Source organism: Pelodiscus sinensis, chromosome 2, assembly GCF_049634645.1.
Source record: "Pelodiscus sinensis isolate JC-2024 chromosome 2, ASM4963464v1, whole genome shotgun sequence".
NCBI lineage: Eukaryota > Metazoa > Chordata > Testudines > Trionychidae > Pelodiscus > Pelodiscus sinensis.
This window is the reverse complement of record NC_134712.1, coordinates 159,559,417-159,583,826: the sequence shown is the minus strand read 5'-3', so window position 1 is coordinate 159,583,826 and position 24,410 is coordinate 159,559,417. Positions and strand designations below refer to the sequence as shown.

Sequence of the window (24,410 nt, the reverse complement as noted above, 5' to 3'; positions counted from 1 at the left end):
TCTTCATACTTCTGCTAACTGCCATCATCTTTTCATATCTCCCATCTTCATCTCCTGGCCTATCCTAGCTCTCTACTTCTTCCAGCTCCAATTCTTCAAGGTCTTTGCTTAATGTCTGTTCACCTTATTGTAGCCTTGCCTTTTAAAATTGTTTATGAAACCCTGAACCCACTGGTTGCTGCCTCGGGACAGCTAAATGATGCAAGAAAAACATGGCAGTTGCAAAGTAGAAAATAACCTGTGCATGACCTTGAGACAGGGGTGCGTGTGTGTCCCCCTGAAAAAGGTTGATCCAACTCCCTGGAATAGGGGTGGGGGTGGGGGAGGTCACATGAGTTCAGGTACAGTAAGTTGGGAACAAATAAACTAAGAGTTGAGCAATATTGCTATCAAAATTCCCTAGGAAAACAAAATAGTTCAGGACCACCTCACATGAAGGTTGAAACTTATTTAAACATTCAAACTGATGCATCTTTTGCCAGGAAAAGTACAAAACATAGATAAAGTAGGCTTAGCTGTGTAATTACCAGCTAATAGAACATTGATCAATTTACTGCATGATCAAGTGGGCAAGTAGGTCAAACAGCATGTTTCTCACAAGTAACAATTCAGGGAAACTACTGCATAGCAAATGTCTGACTGTTTTTATAAAGGAGTCACACAAAACTAGAAAAATGGGCAGTATGGTAGCTGCTGAGTTTATGCTAACTATGACTGTTTCAATCCCCTTCAAACCAAAACAAACCAAAACAAGCGACATTTAATGTAGCTCAAAATCCTCAGCTTCATGTGCAAGGATGGTAAAAAAAAAAAAAAATCAGAGAAAAATTTAGGCTGTGTAAAAGATGAAATAGAAAAATGATACAATCGACATTATGATGCTGTCACCCAAATCAGGTGTAAAACCTGACCTGGAATACAGTGGCCAATTTAACCACCCTACCGCTAAAAAAGATATTACTGAATGAGAGAAGATTCAGAGAGCAGTGAACAAAAACCAAAAATCCCAGAAAAAGAGAAAAATATTTCGATGTGACATGAAAATGAAATGATTGAGGCATTTTAGCTTTGAGAGAACATTTTAGAAAATAATGAATGGTTTTTAAAAAAATAAATCAGGTACTCTTCTTTATAATACAAGATGATAATCAATGAAACTGAAAGATGTGTTTAAGGAAGTTGGTTGTAAAACTGATATAATACCGTTTGTCCAGTGAATAATTAATGTGTGGAACTCTGTGTCACTTGATATCAATGAGACCTAGGGATTTGTAAGCTTTGAAAAATATTTGACATTTATTATGGAATGAGAATGTCTGCAATTATTTTAAATAGGTTTAAAATATTTGTTTTTATAAATTCACACTTCCGGGCATAAAACAACCACTAACTAATCACTAGGGGCCACATTTAGCCCCTAACAGCAGAGCTCCTTATGAATCTGCTTTTGAACATCCCATTAGGTGCTTAAGGACTTTTGAAAAGCTGGTCTAAATCACTGATTTCAGGTCACTAAAATGTTGTTATTTTTCTGTACCAAAGGTCACCTGTCCTGGTTCAGTCCCAGAGGGAGAGAAAGTGCTCATTTATTGAAAGCAATTAAATACCTGCTTTTGAAAGATGAAAGCTGAGTGCCCTCTTTTTATAAAGTATCTCAACAATCTAATCTTGTCCTTCTGTTTTATTTCATTATACATTAATGATATTGATTCTTTTTTTTTATTCAGTAACTCTATGTGATCCCTGTGACTAATGGCTCCGATTATTTATACAGTAGGGCAGACAAATATTCGTGTGACATTTAGTCAAGTTGCCAGTGTGATTTTAATATATGAACAGATTGGGTTAACTCCATCAATGCTGAATGCTTCCTCACTCCACACAAATGTGTCATGGTTTTAGCACTTAAGGTGGCAAATAGTAATAATTGATATCAACGAATGTGTCTACACTGTACCCATTGCTTGAAATAAGCTATGCAATTTGAGCTATGCAAATTGTGTAGCTTATTTCAAGTAAATTTCAAAATAGCTTATTTTGAAACTTGGGGCTGTCTACACAGCATTTATTTCAAAATAAATCGCTATTCCAAAATGTCCCTTAGTCCTCATAGAATTGTTGGAATAGCGAGCCCAGTATATTTCAGAATAATGGGAACACTCAAAAGATGTGGAATAGCTATTTTGGGATACCTCTGATACCTGAAATAGAGCTTCAGTGTAGACGTAGCCCTCAACATGGATCAGGAACCAGATTCTGATTATATTAAAACTGAGCTAATGAAATAAGAACATAAGAAAGGCCATACTGGGTCAGACCAAAGATCCATCTAGCTCGGTATCCTGTCTGCCAAAAGTGGCCAATACCAGGTGCCCCAGAGGGATCAAACACAACAAGGAATGACCACGTGATCCCTCTCCCGTCATCCATTTCCAGAGAAACAGAGGGTAGGGATACCATTCCTATATCCATCCTGGCTAATAGACATTGATGGACCTAACACCCATGAATCTATCTAGCTTTTTTTTGAACCCTTGAGAGTCTTAGATTTCACAACATCCTCTGGCAAGGAGTTTCAGAGGTTGACTCTGCACTGAGTGAAGAACAATTTCCTTTTGTTTGTTTTAAACCTGCTGCCTATTAATTTCATTTGGTAATCCCTAGTTCTTATATTGTGGTAATAAGAAAATAACTTCTATCTTCATTTTTTTCACACCAGTCATGATTTTATAGACTTCTATCATATCCCCCCATAGTCTCCTCTTTTTTAAGCTAAAAGTCCTTTTTAATCTCTCTTCATTTGGGACCAACTCTAAACCCCTAATCATTTTTGTTGCCCTTTTAGGAACCTTTTCCAACGCCAATATATCCTTTTTTCAGATGAGGCGACCACATCTGTAAGTAGTATTCAAGATGTGGGCATACCATGGATTTATACAGAGGCAATAAGATATTCTCTGTCTTGTTCTCTATCACTTTTTAATTGATTCCTAACATTCTATTTGCTTTGTTGACTGCCACTGCACACTGAGTGAATGTTTTCAGAGAACTGTCCACAATGACTCCAAGATCTGTCTCTTGAGTAGTTATAGCTAAATTAGACCCCATCATATTGTATATATAGTTGGGATTATTTTTTCCAATGTCCATTACTTTACATTTATCAGTTTCATTTGCCATTTTTTTCCCCAAACACTTAGTTTGGTAAGATCTTTTTGTAGCTCTTCACAGTCTACTTTGGTCTTAACTATCTTGAGCAGTTTAGTATCATCTGCAAATTTTGCCACTTCACTGTTTACTCCTTTCGCTAGATCATTTATAAATAAATTGAATAGAATAGGTCCCAGGACATACCTTTGGGGGACCCCACTAGTTACCTCTCTCCACTCTGAAAACTGACAATTTATTCTTACCCTTTATTTCCTGTCTTTTAACCAGTTATTAATCTGTGAAAGGACCTTCCTTCTTATCCCATGGCAACTTATTTTACTTAAAAGCCTTTGGTGAGGGACCTTGTCAAAGGCTTTCTGGAAACCTAAGTATACTATATGCACTGGATCCCCCTTGTCCACATGTTTGTTGACCCTCTCAAAGAACTCTAGTAGACTAGAAGATTGTGAGTCTGAAAATACATAATGCAAAATTTCTAGTCTCCAGTGCACAGCATAGGTACTTTGTTCAAGAGATCTTCTCCATGGAACAGAAGGGAAACAGAATTCTCTCTGGCCTATGCCCTCGGGTTGTAAAAGTGGCTGCTATATCTGAAATTTCAGAAAAATGATATGGATGCACTAGAAGGTGTCCAGAGACAGGTGACAAAAGTGATGAAAGACACAGATAGAATTTTGTGTGAGAAGAGGCTGAGAAAATTGAGATTTGGTTAGTTTATCAAGGAGACGCCTGGACAACCCGACATTCAAAAAATAATAACTTGTATAGGGAAGACAAATCCTACACTTCTAGTTATCATTCCTCCAAATACAAGAACATGGTGGTTAATATCATTGAAAGGCAACACATGTAAAACTGTAAGGACACAAAACATAACATCAGCCTGTGGGACTCACTGCTGAAAATATCTCTGAGGAAAAGGGTTTAGCAGCATTCATAAAAGGACCCAAGATAGTTAGGTGCTCAGATCTTACTGAATTTCAATGGGCAATGGTCATTTACCTCCCTTAGGCTACTTTGTATATCCCCCTGCCCTATATGGTGAATGAGATTAGTCAATGCAGATAAGCTAGAAAGGGTGGGTGATGTAAGAACTTTTATTGCACCAGCTTCTGTTGGTGACAGAGACAAGCTTTCAAGCTTACACAGCACTTTTCTTCAGGTCTTCAAGAGGTCATTCTGACATACGGCAGAGCAGAATAAATTAACCACTAACTGATGGGGTTTGGCAGATGCTTTCCCGATGGGCAGGGTCTCTGTCCATTGAGGTAATTCTCAGACCGTCTTTTGAAGTATAAAGTGCTTCCCACAGCTTGAGACAGAACATCACATCACACAGAGCTCTGGTCTGAATCAGTATGGCAGTTCCTGTGCTTCTAGTCACACTGCTGCGCATGGGACCATAGGTGACTTATGGTAGGATTCAGGAGGAGCGCTGTCCCCTACACTCCTGCCAAAATTTTAATTGGTCAGTGGGGTGCTGTCACATGATGTCCACTGCCTCTCTGGGTGACCCTCCTTGTATTTCCTCCTGCTCACCAGTTTCCCCGGGACAGTAAATCAATGCAGCAAAGGAGATGCTCAAGTCTTCTTAGGATATGTCTAGCCTACACGTGTCTGCCAGCAGAGGCATGTAAATTAGACATACTGACATAGTCAATGAAGCAGGGATTTATATATTCCCGGCTTCATTAAAATCAAAATGGCCACCGTGCTGTGCCGGCTCAGCTGATCATCAGCACAGAACGCATGTCAAAACGCGGATTGGTCGACAAGGGAAACCTTTGTCGACCACTCCTGTAAACCTCATTTCACAAGGCATAAGGGAGCAGTCGACAAAGGCTTCCCCTGACGACCGATCCATGTCTTGATTCACGTGCTGTGCTGACTATCAGCTGAGCCGGCACAGTGCGGCAGCCATTTTTATTTTAATGAAGCCAGGGATATTTAAATCCCCGCTTCATTGACTATGTCGGGTAGCCTATTTTATATGCCTCTGTCAGCAGAGTCATGTAGTCTAGACATACCTCTAGAGCCTATCTTCACCATGCCACCATAGGGTGATGCACTGTACTGCCTCATGATGCACCAGGGTTTTGAGACTTCCCGTATTGTTTCTATTGGTCTTTTCCACAGCTGGGAGAAGACAGGGCTTCCCCAACATTGGCAGCACCAGCCCCCCTGTATGAACTCTGGCTTTATTTTAAGTTATACAATTCTCCTATTACTGTGCAAAACTAAAATTTGAAGGTGAGGCTTTAATGCGTGTTTGAAAGAGCTACTGAGTTTACATTGTGAAAATAACTCCGGGATGAATGTGTTTGTTTGACCAGCATAGAATTTCAACCTTAAAAAAAAAGCAGCTCTTGCAAAGGGCTTTGGAATCACAGGCCATGAGGCTCAAGGCCACATCCTATGCTCTCAATATTTACTACCCAGGTGGCCATAGCCAAGCTACTCTACACACTGCCCAGTCCAAGTGCCTATGTACTGACAGATAACAGTGACCTTAGGGAGAGAGAGAGAGGCCCACTGGTGGGGAAAGCAAAGGAGTTAGTTGCTCAGGTGTCAATGCCCAGCAATTAAAAACTCCCAGATAGGATAGATACATATTTTAAACAAAAAATTAAGATAAAAAAATCCAATTTCCTACTGCTACTGCTGCCACTCGGAACTGCTCACTTTCAGTGTCAGAGTTTGCCAGAGCGCTGCCGCATTCTGCTGTGCTGGCAGGCGGGGTTCCTTCTAATTTTTCCCATCCGTATGTAGGACGATTTTTGTTTTGTGCACCAATGGGGAGGTGATGTGTGCCACATCATCTCCCTATTGGTGCACATAACAAAAATAATTCCACGCATACATGGGACAAATTAGACACTTCACCTCCCTATTGGTGCACATAAAAAATCTCATGTAGCAGGGGGTGGGGCCAAGAAGCTTAGTGTGGAAGGGAGCTCTGGGCTGGGGCAGAGTGTTGGCGTGTGAGGTGTGAGTGAGGGTTCTGGGGTTGGCTCCGGATGAGGGGCTTGAGGTAGAAACATGGGTCTATGGTAGGCAGAGAAAACTCTCCCCATCTCTCTCCCCCTGCAGCAGCACCTGTGCTTGGGGGAGAGACACCTCTCCTCACTACGGCAATTCCTGGGCTGGGGCCATGAGATAGGCGCCTCTCCCCATCCATGGCATGTCTGCCTGGGAGAAGGGCTCCTCTCCCCCAGCAGCAGCAGTCTGGGGATGGGGTGGGAGGCATTTCTCCCTGGCTGAGCACCTGCACAGATCTTAATAGGCTGCTGTATGACCATGTGGTAGCACAATTTAGAGGAGTCTTCCAATTTCATGGTCAATTTCAGTGCTGTAGGCTTTTTTTAAATTGTAAATTTCATGATTTCAGCTATTTAAATCCAAACATGTTCAGTCTTGTAACTGTAGAAGGCCTAACACAAAAAGGAGCTGGGGTTTTCAAGATCATTATAGTGGGCTTTGTGCTACAGGTGTCTTTATTTCTGCCTTGTTGCAAGCAGTGGTGCTGCCTTCAGAGCTGGGAAGCTGGAGAGCAATGGCTGCTGGCCGGGAGCCAGCTCTGAAGGCAGCACCTCTGACAGCAGCAGTGCAGAAATAAGGCTGGCATGGTATGGTATTGCCATCCTTCCTTCTGCACTGCTGCCTGCAGAGCTGGGCCCTCACTCAGCAGCCAGCTCTCCCCAGCCACTCTGAAGGCAGCAGCACAGAAGCAAGGTACGGTATTTCCATTCATACTTCTGCACTGCTGCTGGTGGGGCGCTACCTTCAGAGCCTGGCATCTGGCCAATAGTTGCTGCTCTCTGGCCTCCAGCTCTGAAGGCAGCACAGAAGTAAGAGTGGCAATACTGTAACTTTGCAACCCTTTGCAACTCCCTTTTGGTTCAGGGCCCCCCAGTTTGAGAACTGTTGGTCTCGGTGTAGTTAGGGTGAATCAGTATCTGTGTAGAAATGGAGTTACTTACATTGGTTATTAGCTCTCTTGTCAATATAGCTGGCATCTGGAGCAGAGCTGTCCTCACTTTCCCTGGAACCTGAAAGCCAGAGCAAGAATAGATCCAGGGAGAGAAGCCCAGGCAGTTACACCCCACTCCAGGTGGGGATCAGGGAGGTGAGGAGCCCTGAGCGGCTTCACCTCCGCTGGTGGGGAATGGGAAGGCGAGAAGCCCTGGGCAGCTTCCCCCATTCCCAGCAGGGAACAAGGAAGGGGAAGGGCAGACCTCTGGGAGCCTGAAAGCTGAACTTCCAGGAGGGAACTGCCAGCGTAGCCGAGGAAGGGGGATCTCAGCTCCCTTCACTGCCCCTCTGAGGTAGATGGAAGCACTCCTGGTGAGGACACACACCACTGACCCAAGGCAAGTAGTATGGCCATATAACACGACAGCTATGGCTACACTGCATGCCTCTTGCGCAAAAGCCTATGCGAATGAAGTGCAGATTAGCATATTGCCTCACTTCATTTGCAAAATTAATTAGGAGCCGTTTTTGCACAAGAGGCTTTTGCGCAAAAAGGAGCTGTGTAGACGGCTCCTTTTTGCACAAAACTCCCCTCTTGTGCAGGAGCCATTCTTCCTCATTTTTTCAGGAAGAACAGCTCTTGCGCAAGAGGGGGTTTTTGTGCAAAAAGGAGACATCTACTCAGCTCCTTTTTGCACAGAAGCCTCTTGCACAAAAACAGCCCCTAATTAATTATACAAATGAAGCATGGCAATATTCTACTCCACTCTTCATTCGCATAAGCTTTTGCAGAAGAAGGGTTCAGTATAGATGTAGCCAACAGTTATTTACTGTGGTGTCTGCAAATTGACCTAATATTGGTTGATTTAAGTGTTTAATGGAGATGGGTCCTAAGTGTTGCAGGTATCCATTCAGAGTACAGAAACAACACGATAGGACCCCTGAATCTAATCAATGTTTACCAACAATAGATGTAATTTCAGACCCTTGTAAGAAACCACTTGTGAGCAATCTATAGAACAACAATTATTCATAGAAATCATTTGATAAATACTTTGAATAATGAATAAATTGGTGGAAATCATTTTAAACAGGTTTATCAAGCAGAAAAGCGGGCAAAGTTCATCGAATAAATTAGTGTTTCTCAACCAGTGTTACGAGTACACTTAGTCTACATCTAGACTGGTATGATTTTCCGGAAATGCTTTTAACGGAAAAGTTTTCCGTTAAAAGCATTTTCGGAACAGAGCGTCTAGATTGTCACAGACACTTTTCCGCAAAAGCACTTTTTACGGAAAAGCATCCATGGCCAATCTAGACGCACTTTTCCACAAACAAACCCCGATCGCCATGTTCGCGATTGGGGCTTTTTTGTGGAAAACAAATCTCAGCTGTCTACACTGGCCCTTTTGCGCAAAAGTTTTGCGCAAAAGGGACTTTTGCCTGAACGGGAGAAGCATAGCATTTCCACAAAAAGCACTGATTTCTTACAGTAGGAAGTCAGTGCTTTTGTGGAAATTCAAGCGGCCAGTGTAGACAGCTGGCAAGTTTTTCCGGAAAAGCGGCTGATTTTCCGGGAACACTGGCCAGTCTGGACACAGCCTTAGGGTACTTGAGAGAAGTCTGAGGGTATGCAACACAACTGAAGTTTGGAGAAAACTGAATTTTTGTTTTACGTTTTACAGTGCTTTATTATTTTTGTACTTTTTACACCCAAAAATTTCATCGCCTACCCAGCTACAATTAACTTGTTTAAACAAATGTGTTTCAATGGTAGAAAAAAAATTGTGCATTTGAAAACTGTAGGTACGGAGGGTACTTATAATTTTTTTTAAAGGGAGTACTTTACTTTATAAAAAAAGCTTGAGAATCACTGGAATAAATATTATTTGCTCCTCTCTCGTATGTAAGGACCATTTTAGGATATTAAACGTATAATTTCCCTCTAGAGGCAATATTGATCTTGAGTTCTAACAATAATTTCACTGCCTGGGGAATGGACAGCAGAAATGGCAGGGAAAATATTTTACAAAACAGCTGAATTTCTGCTAATTAGGATAAAAGGATGAGTAAAAATCACCTGCCTGTTTCCATACATTGAAGGAAGGCTAACATAGCACTGATCCCTCATGGATCACCTTAATCTCATCTTTCTTTTTTGAAAAAAAAAAGTTAGCTTTTTATCATACAAAATGAGATCTCGGAATGAAATGACAGCGACTGGTGAGTGATTGCCAGTGCACAGACGGTGATTCATGTGCTGTTTCATGATGAGTGGTCAGATAAGATGGCACTAGTAAAAAGACCTTAAAAATACTGTCAACAGGTTTCAGTCAACACAATTTTACATGGTGAACACTTTTTTGTATCCGATAACTCTTATCTGCGCTGTTTGTGTTCTTTAAAGCTATGTCAAGGTCAGGGATGTGGGTTGGGTTGGGAAGTTGTAGTATTACATCAAACAGTGCATATATAAACAGCTGCACTAGCATCACTTCATTGATTACATCTGTCTTAGGTAGTTCTGTTCTGTTCTAAAGTAAGCAAACTACTTACATAATAAAAGATAGTTAGACCGGATTCCCCGCTACCTTGAGCCTGTGCAGTCATGTAAAACCAAGCAACATCTGGTTTACTAGAGCACTACCCTCTCTGTGCAGAGGTGTAACTGACCATAGAAGATGCAAAGCAGTGGAGAAGCAGGCCTGTAGCTTTGTGCCCCAGTAACTGTAGAAAAAAATCCCCCAGGATACTGTATAATTCATGCTTTTGTGTGCTCAGCATTAGAGGTGAGTCTGAACAAATGCCAGGTCCAAATACTCCCAACTAATAGAAAAAAATATAATCTGGCACAGATATTCCCAGCTGTATCTTATCTATACAATGAATCAAAGAAAAACTCCAAGAACCAGGACACCAAGGAACTTTGAAAGAATTAAGATTTCAATTAGAATTTGGCAAATCAGACCTATTGTCAGTAATGCTCAAACTAGGATTACAACATGTGCATTAGCATGTTCTTCCTTTAAGCCGTTCACTTAAAAATGTAGTTAAAAAAACCCAAAACTTTTCAGAAAAGGCTGCACATTGTTGTAGTGAAAGTATTTCCCTCTTTCATAGCCCCTTTTCACTTGAAGGAATTTATTTGAGATTGCAATTAGGATTGCTAAAATATGTGTTATAGTCATTTGATGTGCAGGAGTTTCTTGATGCTCGCCAGTCAGTAGTTATACTTAGTTCTGTACAAAATAGTCCACTCCAAAGCAATAACATGTATGAATGAGCTTTGGGGCTTTATCACTTCCAGCAATTAGTTTTATTTCAAGAATGTTCATAAATTTGTTTTTCCTTTCCCAGAACACTGCCTCCTTAGCATCTTTCTGTGCAAGATTTGCTGGCAGAAAAGAATTCATAAGCTCGTGAGAAAATAAGCATCAGACTTGGAAAAGATGCCAGTGCTGTGCTTTTACTATGGAACTTCTGTGCCATGGCTTTGGGCCAAATTCTGCTCCTATTTCCATCAATGTAAACCTAGAATAAGGCTATGTCTACACTGCAGAGCTTTTCTGGGATACCGGAAGTATCCTGGAAAAACTATGCCGTGTACTAGGAATACGTCTGCTTTTTTGGAACAGTTTCCGAAAAAGCAGATGCGTTCTTTCGGCATCCCTATATTCCTCATTGTATGAGGAAGAAGGGATGTTCTGAAAGAGGAGGTTTTTCCAAAATCTGGCCCCATGTAGACGGGCCAAATTTCGGAAAAGCCTCTTCCAAAAAAAAAAAAAGGAAGAGACGCAAATTGCGATTTGCAATTTACATATCTTTTTCCGACATTTCTTTGCAGTCTAGACATAGCCTAACACTTTTATAGTCACTGGAGACACTCTGCCTTGCAAGTGTTGCAAGTGGTTTGGGATACTTTGACTTTTGGCCTATGCAACTGATAATACCTAAAAGGAACCAGATTTTCAGAGGGTCAGTGCTTAGTATTTTCTGAAAATCATACCTTATCAACATATGTCAAGCTGAGTACTTTATTAGTAGTTGCTTTTGAAAATATAACCCTCCATATGCAAATGAGGGACAAGACCAAAGGACACAATGCCCAGCAATTCACAGTACAATGCATCTTTATTTCACTTTGTTTCATGCAAAATGAATCTCAAAAAGTTTCAGGAGCAGAGGGGGGAGAGGACTTCAATTTAGAGAACAAAACCAAAACTGTTTCACTTACGCACTGCAGCTGCTGACTTTCTTGAGGAATTTTCTATTCCAAGTCTGCTAGGATATAGGGCAAATGAAATGTAGCATTTTCCTGTAGCATTTTACTGTGATTTCTATTTTCCTTCACAACCTCTGTATGCAAGAAGAGAAAACAAATGTCAGATGAGATGAGACGAGATGAGATGGAGAGGCAAAGTGGCTGAGAGATGCAGGAAAGATACATTTCTTCTCTGTTTCACAAGCATTGTTTTCCACAACAGCAGATGCTCATGGCTGAGATATCCTGCCCCCACCCCAGTAACTTGCATCAAAGAGCAGCAGAAACTGAGCACATCCCCAGGAAATCAACACAATCTTGGCTAAACAAGCTTTCCAAACAGGTTAATGACATGAGCTCCTACGTGTATGCGTTCAGTAGTACCCAGATCCTGTTTTATTGCCCTCGGGACCTCTCGCTTGGTATGTCTGTGTCCTCGTAACCTGAAGCCACATGATGAAAATTAAACAAGGGGTTTGGTTTTTTTTTTCTCCCTGACTCCTTCATTGCTGTGGAATTATTAGGTCAGCTGTTTCTGCATCAAGGGGTTTTCCCCCGCTCCCTCCTCCTTCCTTTTTACATTGAAATCTTTTATTGAACATCTGGTGGCAAATAAAAGTAGACAGAGAGAAAAGCAAAACAAAACAAAACAGCCCATCAACCCTTTCCCCTCTGCTCACTCCCACACCTGTTTTCTAAGCAGACTGAGGCAGGACAGAAAAAATAAAAGTCTGATTGCAACTTTAAAGAGAAAAATGAATAAAGGACTGAGGGGGTGGAGGAGACCGGCAGGGGGGCGAGAGAGGCAGGAGACCCTAGCTACCAATGAAAGGATGCTACTCCAACCCTCCCGCTCAGCTAATAGCTAACCTGGGGTTAAAGATTAATAGGCAGACAAATCAGGACATAAAGGACGCAGGCTGGGCTGGCTGGTAAGAAACCTGCCTCTTCAGCTGGAGCCACTGGGTGCTCCTTGCCGCCATGACCACGAGGATGGCTCTGCTCTGTGGCTGCTGGCTGCTGCTGCTTAGCCCTGGCCTCGCCTTTGGGGCTGCCCTCCAGCCGCTGCACTGTGCCCCTTGCACGGAGGAGAAGCTGGCGCTGTGTCCACCGGTGGCTGCCAGTTGCCCAGAGAGGGCCCATCAGCCAGGCTGTGGCTGCTGCCAGACATGTGCCCTCCAGATGGGGGAGGCCTGCGGGGTATACACCGCACGCTGTGGCCAGGGGCTCAGCTGCCAGGTGCAGCCAGGGGACCTCAGACCCCTGTATACTCTCACCCATGGGCAAGCGGCATGCCTGCCAACAGCAGATGCAGAAGGGATGCGGATGGCAGAGGCTGCAGGTATATCAATGTGGTGTCTCCCTGCACCTACTCCAGGTGTTGGGTCTGTCTTCTTGTGGCAGGTGCTATGCAGAACTAAAGCCTGAGGGAACAGGATGCATGGGGCAAGGAATAAACTGTGATAGGAGAGCAGGTGCCAGAATAATTTTTATAGTGGGGAGGTGCTGCTGTTGGAAACCATGTATTTGGTGTTTGTTATTACTTCTTCATACCAGGGGGCGCGGCACGGCACCTGGTACACCTACTTCCAGCACCACTGAAGGGGAAGGGCATTGACCATGACCAGCCATGAGCTGGCCTGAAAACTTAGAAAAGTTAAAAATGTAGCTGGAAAATGGGGGTGGGAGAAAAACTGGCAATTTTTTTTTCCTAGCAAAAGTTTCCCATAGTTTGAGCCACTCACCCTGACACACATCCCCTTACAAAGTTGAGACAAGCTTATGACAGTATCCAGGTGAGAAGGCAAGACAAGGGAGAAAACAAAACCTTGGTGGAGGAAGAGTCAGAATCAGCTAAAGCTCTTTGGAAAGGGAGTCCGAGTAATTTATTGATTTTGGTTTGTTTGTTTGTTTAGGGCATAGTTGACCAGGTCAGATGCTAGTGAAAAATGTAACCTGTAATAACAATGGGCCGGGATGGTAGTGGATATAAGATTTTTGCATGCAGGGCAAAAGCAATCACAATTTGTTCAAGTGTTACAAGTAGAGATGCATTTGATATTATTGCAGAATATCAGCAACTTTTGTGATTGAAATTCTGGTTCAATGGGCCAGTGGGTGATTTTTTACAGTCTTCTTCCCCCCTCAATGTGTCCAAAATATTATCATAGGAAAAGTACTACAAGTTGAAACTCTCTTAACTGGGATTCTCTGATCTGGGAACATCCATGGTCTGGCACGGAGGTTGTAGGACCAGAGAGTCCCAGTAAAGGGCCAGCGATAAGGATCCCTGTAGAGTTGGCAGGACAGTGGGCTGCAGTTAGCCGATGGTGGCCCATCTAGGGCATGGGAGCAGGTCTGCTCTGCGGGGTTGGGAGGTACACACATGGCTGCCCAGTGGATCTGGGAGTCCCGGTAATTCGGTGGGGCAGGGATCGGTGGCAAATGGCTGTCCTGTAGGTCCCAGAGCAGCGATGGCTGCTCAGCGGGGTCGGCAGGGCAGCGGGACTAGCAGGAGGTGAGGTGCCAGCTGGGAGGCCAGTGGGTCAGGTGGGGGCATGGCAGCAGGGGGTCCAGAAATGACTTCCCCTTGTCTGGCAAAATCCCTCATCTGGGACCCATCAGGCCCCGAGGGTGCTGGACCAGGGAGGTCCAACCTGTAATTGCTATTTTTTCAGGATTTTTTTAACTGTTCCAATGAGATACTTAAGCACATGCCTAACTTTAATCATTTGAGTAGTTCCATTGAGTGATAACAACCTCTGTTGATTTCAGTGGAACTGTACATATTCTTAAAGTTAGGTGCAGGTACCTTGCTGAGTCAGGGTGTGAGTGCTTCACTGTTGGAACAAGTTCTTGTTTAGCTGATGTACTGCATGTTGGACAGATCTGTTGCCTAGCTCTATGAATTATGTCATTGTTAGACACTTCAGGACTAACCTGAAACATGTCATAGGTCCCTGTTTGGAGCAATTCCTTCTATGATTAAAAACCACACCTCTTCACACAACTGAAGGCTCTAAATTACTGTAGTTACAATTTTGATTTAAGACTCCTCTAGTTTAGCCCACAACCTGCACTTGCATACCATGGTAGGGTGAGATCATTCATTTCCAGGAGTGTGGGTCCAGCATGTTTGTGATTTACAGTGTAAAAGGTAACAAACTAATTAACTAATTAACGCTGCCATATTTGTACTAACACAAATTTATGATGAGGGTGTATTTTATTGTGATACACAAAGTTTTCATATATTCCTTTTATTGGTTTGGGTAAATAAATGTAGAAGTTTACTGTATCAAAGATTATTACCCGACTGTTACTGTTGTTTCCATATAGGCTCTATGGAACCTGAGGATGCACCTCCAGAAAGTACTGAAATAACACAAGATCGATTGTTTAACTATCATCTGAGGTTCCCTAAAGGCCAGGAAGAGTCTATGCCTTGGAACGCCATCAGCGCTTATGAAAACATGAAAGCAAAGAAAATCACCGAACTAAAGAAATGGAAGGAGCAGGTAGGTTCTCCTGCAAGTCTTTCAAGTAGCAGTTTATTAGTAAACTTTTGACTTACAATTCAGAAAATTGAGAATGAAATTTTCATATTGGCTCCATTGACTTCACACTAGTGTATGCAACCAAGTAATAGCCCTTGGTCTTTGAAATGTTTTGATCAGGTGCTTAAGGCTATGTCTAGACTACATCCCTTTTTCTGTAAAGGGATGCAAATTAGGCATGTCAATATTGCAAACGAAGCCAGGATTTGAATTTCTCGTGCTTTGTTTGCATAATGCTGGCTGCTGCTTTTTTTTCGAAACTGGGCTTTTTCGAAAAAAGAGCCAGTTTAGATGGGGCATTTTTGCCAGAAATGCCCCATTTCAACAGATCCTGTATGCCTCAAAAGCTGATCTTTCGAAATGGGGCATTTCTGTCGAAAATGCCCCAAGTAAACTGCCGCTTTTTTTTTTTTCAAAAAAGCCCCATTTTGGAAAAAAGCGGCAGCCGCCACTATGCAGACAAAGCACGGGAAATTCAAATTCCAGCTTCATTTGCAATATCGACATGCCTAATTTGCATCCCTTTACCGAAAAAGGGATGTAGTCTAGACACGGCCTAAGTGACAGGCAAATTAGAAATAAAGGCAAAATGTCTCTGTATATTTTATGTATCATGTAAGCCCCTCTACTGAGATAAATTTTACCCCATGATAAATACCTGATTATAACATAGAAATTGCAGACACTGATAATGAAACACTTGCTAAAACTACTTGCATTTGCCTATTTATGATCACAATAAAATACTATTAAACAGATGCATATAAAGCATTTATAATTAATTATGATGAATAATGATTAATTTCTACATTTGACACTGACTGACAGCAACCAGCCTGGTGAATGCATCAGTAATTTAATGCACCACTTGAGGGCACCAGAGAACAGATGTTGGAAGGCGTAATCCAAAGTATTTGTATAGCTTGGATAGAGCTAAACTGGATAGTGGAACTAAACTGGATAGAGACATGGAATGAACTCAGTCCTACAACCTTAACAGTAGTATTCCTTACTTATATAGCTCATAGAATCATAAAGCTGGAAGAGACCTCAGGAGGTCATCAAGTCCAGTCCCCTGCCCAAGGCAGGACCAATCCCAATTAAATCAACCCAGCCAGGTCTTTGTCAAGCCGAGATGTAAACACCTCTAGGGATGGAGATTCCACCACCTCCCTAGGTAACCCATTCCAGTGCTTCTCCACCCTCCTAGTGAAATAGTCTTTCCTAATATCCAACCTAGACCTCTCCCACTGTAACTTGAGACCATTGCTCCTTGTTCTGCCATCTGTCACTACTGTGAGCAGCCTTTCTCCATCCTCTTTGGATCCTCCCTTCAGGAAGTTGAAGGCTGCTATCAACCCCCTCCTCACTCTTCTCTTCTGCAGACTAAACAAACCGAAATCCCTCAGGATATGTCTACATTGCCACCCTAGTTCGAATTAGGGAGGCTAATGTAGGCATTCGAAGTTGCAAATGAAGCCTGGGATTTAAATATCCTGGGCTTCATTTGCATCTTGCCAGGCGCCGCCATTTTTAAATCCCCGTTAGTGCGGACTCCGTGCTCGTGGCTAAACGTGGCACGGAGTAGGTAGTTCGAATTGGGCTCTCTAATTCGAACTACTGTTACGCCTCGTGGAACGAGTCCGCACTAACGGGGATTTTAAAATGGCGGCACCCGGCAAGATGCAAATGAAGCCCAGGATACTTAAATCCTGGGCTTCATTTGCAACTTCGAATGCCTACATTAGCCACCCTAGTTCGAACTAGGGTGGCAGTGTAGACATACCCTCAGTCTCTCCTCATAGGTCATGTGCTCCAGACTCCTAATCATTTTGGTCACCCTCCACTGGACCCTCTCCAATGCGTCAACATCCTTTCTATAGCGGGGGGCCCAGAATTGGACACAATATTCCAGATGTGGCCTCACCAGAGCCAAGTAAAGGGGAATAATCACTTCTCTGGATCTGCTGGCAATGCTCCTCCTAAAACACCCTAATATGCTATTAGCCTTCTTGGCAACAAGGACACACTGTTGACTCATATCCAGCTTCTCATCTACTGTAATCCCCAAGTCCTTTTCTGAAAAACTGCTACTTAGCCATTCAGTCCCCAGCCTGTAACAATGCTTGGGATTCTTCCATCCCAAGTGCAGGACTCTACACTTGTCCTTGTTGAACCTCATCAGATTTCTTTTGAACCAATCCTCTAATCTGTCCAGGTCACTCTCAGGGGCAGCCCATGAATATAGGCCAACTCGGCCATCGCCTAGGGTGCCACCTTCAATTGGGCACCCAGGGCGCCCGATGATGACATCACGCAATTGACAGTGCCATTGACAGCCGTGCAGGCAGTGGCGCCGATTGTGCATTCTGTTTGGGGCGCCAGAGGCCGCAGGCCACCTCGGGCCACTCCTGGTCACTCTGGACCCTATCCCTGCCCTCCAGCATATTTACCACATACTTAGCTTTCAGGAGTCTGTTTAAGCCCCATTGACTTCAAAGCTTAAAGTTAAGCTTTATGTTTTCCTATGTGCTTTCCTGAATTGGGGCCCCAAGTGCTTACATGAGGATTTCAATGTTTTGCAGGATCACACACTAAGGTTATTTTTGTTTTGCTAAAGTAAAGCTATTAGTTTGGTCATAGCATTCCTATTTACTATTATTCAACATTAAATATATTGGTAGAGCTCTGCACAGATACAAAATTTGTATCTGCATCCACATCTGTATTTTCAAAAATGAGCCACGGATATCTGCATCCACATCCATGGATGCGGGTACCTGCAGATATAAAGCAAATATCCACAGTTATGCAGGGCTCAACATATTGGCTATTGTTCAGTTCTTTGTTTATACAGTTATGCTTTTAAAAACATCAACAGCCGTTAGAATTAGCCATATGTTACCCTCCAATTTACACTTTCTAGATTTTGGTGTTTCTTATTTTGACATGATCCTTTTCTGTAAAATTATTGTTCAGTAGTACATTTGAAGGATTGGTTGACAACCATGTCAAATTATTTAATTGTATTATCATTATTTGTAAATACATTCCAGAAAAGACTTTTTAAGTAAGAATAATTGAAAAATAAAACATTTTATTATGTTCTGCGCATGTATCAGGAATTCATTGATTCACTTAATATGACATCTAATGTCAATATGGAACATGCAGATGGCAACAAAAATTATGTATTCATTTCTGCAAAAAGTCTATTCCGTGTGCATTAAAAATACAGGAAATATACATATCTGTGACTATAAGGCCAGATCCTCAGGTAGTACAAACTGGGACAGCAACTTTGAAGTGAAGAGGGCTATCCTGATTTATAAGATGACATGACCATTGTGTCTAACCATTAATTCGATTGATTAATAAGGGGAACATCTTAATGCATGGGAATTTAGGAACATAAATCCTCATGTTTCAGCCTCACCTATTAGTTAATTTTATATGGATTTTATATTTTTAAGGCAGCATTTTAATTGAATATATAAATATTCTTTCAGGGGCCTTGCCAAAAAGAACTCTACAGGGCACTGGATAAATTAGCTAAAGCCCAAGAGAGAACTGGAGGAGATTTATACAAATTCTATTTACCAAACTGCAACAAGAATGGATTTTACCATAGCAAACAGGTAATTTTTTTTATTGCCTACTCACACTGCTGTGACTAGTGGGTGATCAGCTACAGCCAACTTTCCATTAAACTTCCCATCCCTAAACTTAGAGTTTTTAGAGGGGATATAAATTGATCATGAAAATAAACATATTAAGGCTTCACATTAGGAGCAAATTGGTTTTTTTATTTCCCTTTTCTCTCCTTATATGTGTTCTTAATGCTCAGATTGGCAGAAATGGAGGCTGAAGTCCTCTTGTTATATATAGATGTAGTACAGTGCCCTTCTAAAGTACTTTAACTTACTGCCTATCCTTAAACAAGCTCCATCTTCATGCTCCTAAAACATTATGGTATTCATAGCTAATCTCTATTCACAACACGCTTTGCAGTCAGCACGGTGATTGTGTAATAAGAGCTACTTAGAGGGGAAGGAAATCTATGCCCTTTGGGTGATGTTCTGGCCCCATGAACACCAGGCCAAGATTTTATCCTTCACGTTTTGAGAGATTATCCTTCAATGAATAAAATACAGATAAATAAATTGTATATTGAACAGATTACTGATAAAATTTATAGACAGAATAGTTAATCTGAAGAAGTCATTGTGAGATGTATTGCAAATGGATATTAAGAACAATTTATAATATAAACTTCATTCACAGCAGTACCCATGAACATATATATGGGTTATGTTTTTCCCTTTTTTGAAGACTCACAGCACTATATTCAGATAATAAGAGGAATTCAGCTTTTAGGTTAATCTCCATCCATGCACTTAGTCCATATCTACCTTTTCCTGGGCAAAACAAGGATCAGTGTCAAATTCTGGATGATTTGTCATGATTTAGTGTAACCTTGAAAAACTATTAGAGACATATATTAGTCTAGGTATAAATTTACTAGTCATGCCTTACATTTACACCATACCCACAGTCTTCACTCCTGATTTTATCCTTTCCTCACACACATGCAATCCAATTCTGCCTTCTTGCTCTATCGTATATCCTAATACAGAAAGAGGTGGTTGCCTTAGGCTCACCAGCTGGAATTCACTTTCAAACTTCCCTTTACTTCAGTGGAGGGAGAATCAGGCCCCTGAGTCAGTGTTCTTACCCTGAGTTTCTTCACTCTGCCTTCCCTCTTCCTCCCTCAGGAGAAATGTATGACTGTCTATGGAGAAGTCAGCAAGCAGAATTTTGCAAACTGCTTTAAATATCACATCCAACGTAGTTCAGCTAGGGTCACAGGACCGGGTGCTATATAGTTTCTAAAATCTAAGCCATAAGTGAGGAGGTTTAGAGGTTATATAAGAATAGGGTACAATATACAAAAAGTCTGTGCACTTTAGCTTCCTCATTTCTAGATTTGCTATTTTTAAATACTTAATATGTTTAGTTTCTTAGTGTCCTTTTTTTTCCCTCCCCATTATTTAGTGTGAAACTTCGCTGGCTGGAGAGCCTGCTGGATGTTGGTGTGTCTATCCAAGAACTGGGAAAAGAATTCCTGGATCTCCTGAATTGAAAGGTGACCCTGAATGCCAACAGTATCTTGGTTCACAAGAATAAGGCTAAACATATGACAGCATTTCTGTTTGCTCATGCAAAGTCTTTTGTAGGGTCCTGATCTGCCATTATTTAGGGCTGATTCACCATGGTACTTAAACATGTGCTAACTTTGAGCATAGGAGCAGAAGGGACTTTGAGAGGTCATCTAGTCCTGTCTCCTGCACTCATGGTAGGACTAAGTATTATCTAGACCAGCATATCAGCAAAACTGATGTTGGTAATGCTCACTCCCATGAGGAATGCCATTGAATTTAGTGGGACTAATCATGTGCTTAAAGTGACACACATGTCTAAGTGATTGCAGAATCAGGCTCCATTACTTGTATATTATATATTATATTATATATGAACTACTTTTGTACTCTACAGATTCTATAATATGTAAACCTGTTGAATTATTTATTTCACTGTAAATGTATTTTTTTTCTGTGGTATTATTAATTTATATTCTCAAACACTTCATAACTTTATGTGTAAATAGATAATATTGCTCTTAATATAGGCATTTTTCTATTCTGAAAGAGCACTGGTGGAAAAGCTTCAGGTGGAATAACACTCAATATCAGTGGGAAATGGCTTGTAAAACTTGCATTTTGTATTTTATATTTATAGATTGCAGTTGCAAAACTGATGTTTTTAAAGAAAGCTGTTAGAAAAGAACATGGTTAGAAACTTACTAAAACTCATTTTGTTTGTATATCATGTTGCTTTTGCACCTCTGTTTCAATGTCAATCTGTTTTTGTTTTGTTTTTTAAAGAGTGCTGACTCTGGATTATATAATGAAATACTGACAGGAGAATATTAGTTTGTATTTTCCAAATATATGCACTGGATGTATTGTAAAAATAACAGGAAATATTGAACAACCATTAAGAGGTGTAAATTGTTCACATGCTGACATTGTCATATTATTTAAGATGAGCTATTAAATAATTTCCTTTGGATGCTGCTTGGTTGTTGCTTTTGGAGATGTACTATACTGTAATCCTATGCTGTGGAGTTAAAATGGGATCGTTTCAGTGAAGTAGGAGTGGAAGGCTATGTCTATACTATGGAGCTTCATCGGAAAAAGGTACAAAAATTGCGCTCCACAATTTGTGTACCTTTTTCTGATAGTTTTTCTGTCTACACTGGGCCAAATTTCAGAAATAAAAAAACCTCTTTTGGAAGAGCCCTTCTTCTTTGTGGGAGGAGGAAGACAGAGCTTTTGAAAGAGCACTTCTACTCTTCTGCAAAAAAAAGCGGAAGGGCAGATGCATTCCCTGGATGTGGCGGAGTTTTTCTGAGATACCTCTGGTATCCCGGAAAAACCCCATAGTCTAGACATTGCTGCACTGTGGTCTGCTCTTAGCAGACAAACATGGTGGGCAGTATAGTTGTGGGAAAGTATTAGCTTACAAACAGGCTCCTTGTGCTGTTTACTGGCCTGTGGTGAGAGCAAGAATACTGAACAAAAAATCACCCCTTAAGGATTCCACCTCTTCTTGGAAGCCAAAGGGTTCCTAATAGCAGATGGTGGGCACTTTTTCTTCTTCCATTGTAGCCTTGTGGCATTACCAGACAATGAAAGATGCTCAGGGTTTTTGCCCCATCTCAGGGGACTTTTTCCAGGTTAGATGTATCCTGCAGTCCAATATTGTCTTTTCCAAAAGTTCTGTCTCCTTAAGAACAATCAATTTTTTTCTTGTTGGGTGTTTCTTTCTCTCCTCTGTTCTTTTTTAATGTCTTCTTTGTACCATTGGCCTTGGCAAATTGAAACCCAAAATGTGAATTAATAAAGCTTCCTGGACAGGACAGTCAGATGCATTGCCTGATCAAAACATGCAGAGAGGAAGCATGAGTGTGTTTAAGAGACCCTACCGGGACATGCTGAATTGACAAGTGAAATGCTTCCTTCCCAGAATGTCTTTTCCCCTTCTGCAGCTCCACGGCACATCTCAACAACCCTCTCAACTTTCTACCTCCTCCTCCCCCCGTATGGCTGACGCAGCCGGTTTCAATCTACTTTAACCACTGACAAAAGTGGAAGAGGAGCCATACAAATCTACCTTCCACTTAGCAACAGGCTAAAGAGGAGTTGATAACCTTGTCTCAAAGCCCAGTGGTAGAGGAGCTCAGCATAAAATCCCCTGCAGTTCTTTGGCAAAGGCTTTAGCTTTGATGGGGGTAGACAAGCTGGCTTAATAGAAAATCTTATTTGTTCTGCCTTATAGACTTTGCATTTGCCAGGCGTTAGCTAGTTACTGCTCATTGCTTTGGGTATATTTGTTGTAGTTAGGGCTTAAGGAAATATATATAAACCAAGACACAATCTCAAAGCTGTAATATTTCTTGAATGGCATCTATGCAAAGGGATCCTTTCTACCTCAATCAACTTGCTAAAAGTGACTCACAGGTCTAAAAGTGAATAGCTTTTGGAAGTCTTGTCCCTTTAAATAAACACAACCAGCAGGGTTCAGTGTTTGTAGACAGGGCTCCCTCCAGCAATAGGGTCAGACTGATTCAGACACCATGCAACTTTTTGGTTGGAGGGGCTCTTAGGAGAGAATTCTGTTTGATCACTATTCCAGGACCAAAAGTCAGTGGAGAGATGGAGAGGATGCATCTTGAATCTCCCCAATTTTGCTGATTCTCCAGGCCAAGAAAGACTCTAAGCTGCCCTGGGGCCACCCTAACTTGTGCTTTCTGCTGCCATCAATCCTGTGGAGTTTTCTGCAGTAGGGAGTCAAAGGCACTCACATCTGCTTAAGCCAGACCTCTGCTCAGCCCTGCCTCATCCCAAAGTGGCCTGGCTTTAAGACAATGGTGAATTTCCCCCCACCCTTGTTTCAACCCTAGAAGAGCAATACCACCTCCAGTATCCTTCCAGTACTAAGCTCTGCTAAACGTTAGGCAATATTGCCTGTACATCACTTACCTAGAGCAATGTCAGAAGCTGTACCTTGTAGCAGACGTTGGAGGGGCAGCAAAGTGCAGGCACCGAAAGATCAACAGCATCAGGTCTGCTTTGCTTTCACAATGGAAGTGTCCTCTGCAAAGTTTGTTTGTGCAGGGAGCGGAGCTCTCTCTGGGGCTGATCCAAGACGCCAGCAGGAACGAAGGACAACCTCAAACCTCACCACTTTCCTTTCCAAGAGCAAAGCACACTCTTTGGACCCTGTTTTCTCTAATAAAAACTCCAAACACATCAAAACAGACAAACAAACATAAAACCCACACACGACTTTCTCCCTGGGGCGTGTACTGGAGAAGAACCACACGTAACAGAGGCTAGTCACGTTGCTTAAGGCACCCTTGAAGGCACACACATTCCATGGTAATGGATGTGCTATAAGACCCTAACCTGAAGCGCATAGAAAAATAGATGAGGGTTGCTCCTTCCTGAATGGTCACCTGCAGAGGTGCCCACAGATGACAAAGTCCCATTTGTAACCTGAAAAATACATTTGAAATTCAGCTGTATTTGTGGTACTGTTTCCCTCCACCCCCGCTCAAAACCTCACAATCATCCATACCTTTGCAATTGGTGACTCCCACTTCCCTGTCAAAATTAATAAATAGTGGGAGCAGAGGTATACCTTGGCACTGGTGTAGTTGGCCTTAAGTTTTCATTACATTTGAAAGAGGCAGCCTGAGCAGCCTTCCCTCCTGAGGGCAAGGAAACCCCCAGATGACAGCAACCATAATACTATTGTGGCAGTCCGCTTCCACCATGCTTTATGAAGTTTGACACATAAATATAAATATGCATAACTTGAAAATGCTTTAAACACAATACCTCGTCTAACCTATCCATTTTAGTGTTACAATCTGCTAGATCTGTGCATCCTATTTTGGTGTGTGTATCATTCTTGTATGCAAAGTTAGAAATATGAAGTGTGAGACTGCTTATAGTTTTCAATGTGCTAATGAGAACCGTTACTGGTTCCCCACATTCAGGAAGTCTTAATGACTTGGTGATTGACATAATGACTTGTGAATAGCTTTGTTAGTCAAGTAAGCCCAAAGGTGATTGTACTAGTAAGACATATGGCCATACCTTACTGGAATTCCATTTTGACCTTGGTAGTTTTCCATGGAAGAAGGGGAGATGTAGAACAAAAGGATCTTGCTCTCAGGGAAAGACTATTTAAGCAATGGGAAGCTATCAGCTCTTTGTCTTTAGCTAGTCAGAAGCTACAAAGGATTGGGGACCCAGGTCAGGATAAAAGAATCTCTTACCTGAAGATTATGCCTAGAATAAGAACACCTCATTAGAGTA

The 24,410-nt window shown here is 41.8% G+C and overlaps 1 protein-coding gene and 1 long non-coding RNA gene across 3 annotated transcripts; one reads left to right on the top strand and one right to left on the bottom strand.

Moving 5' to 3' along the window:
• Positions 1–2,404: 2,404 nt before the first annotated feature.
• LOC142827254 (uncharacterized) lies at positions 2,405–12,067 on the bottom strand. Of its 2 annotated transcripts, XR_012901854.1 has the most exons (4): positions 11,769–12,067; positions 11,378–11,499; positions 7,152–7,220; positions 2,405–4,621 (listed from the first exon to the last, which is right to left on the bottom strand). It is a non-coding gene; the product is annotated as an uncharacterized LOC142827254 (long non-coding RNA). The 2 variants fall into 2 exon arrangements; XR_012901853.1 differs by lacking the exon at positions 11,769–12,067 and having other exon boundaries at positions 11,378–11,759.
• Positions 12,068–12,309: 242 nt separating this feature from the next.
• Positions 12,310–21,098, top strand: IGFBP1 (insulin like growth factor binding protein 1). The gene is made up of 4 exons (XM_025189758.2): positions 12,310–12,746; positions 14,744–14,922; positions 18,471–18,599; positions 20,017–21,098. The coding sequence occupies exons 1-4, from the start codon at positions 12,386–12,388 to the stop codon at positions 20,146–20,148; spliced, it is 801 nt and encodes a 266-aa protein (XP_025045543.2). The 5' UTR covers positions 12,310–12,385; the 3' UTR covers positions 20,149–21,098.
• Positions 21,099–24,410: the final 3,312 nt, after the last annotated feature.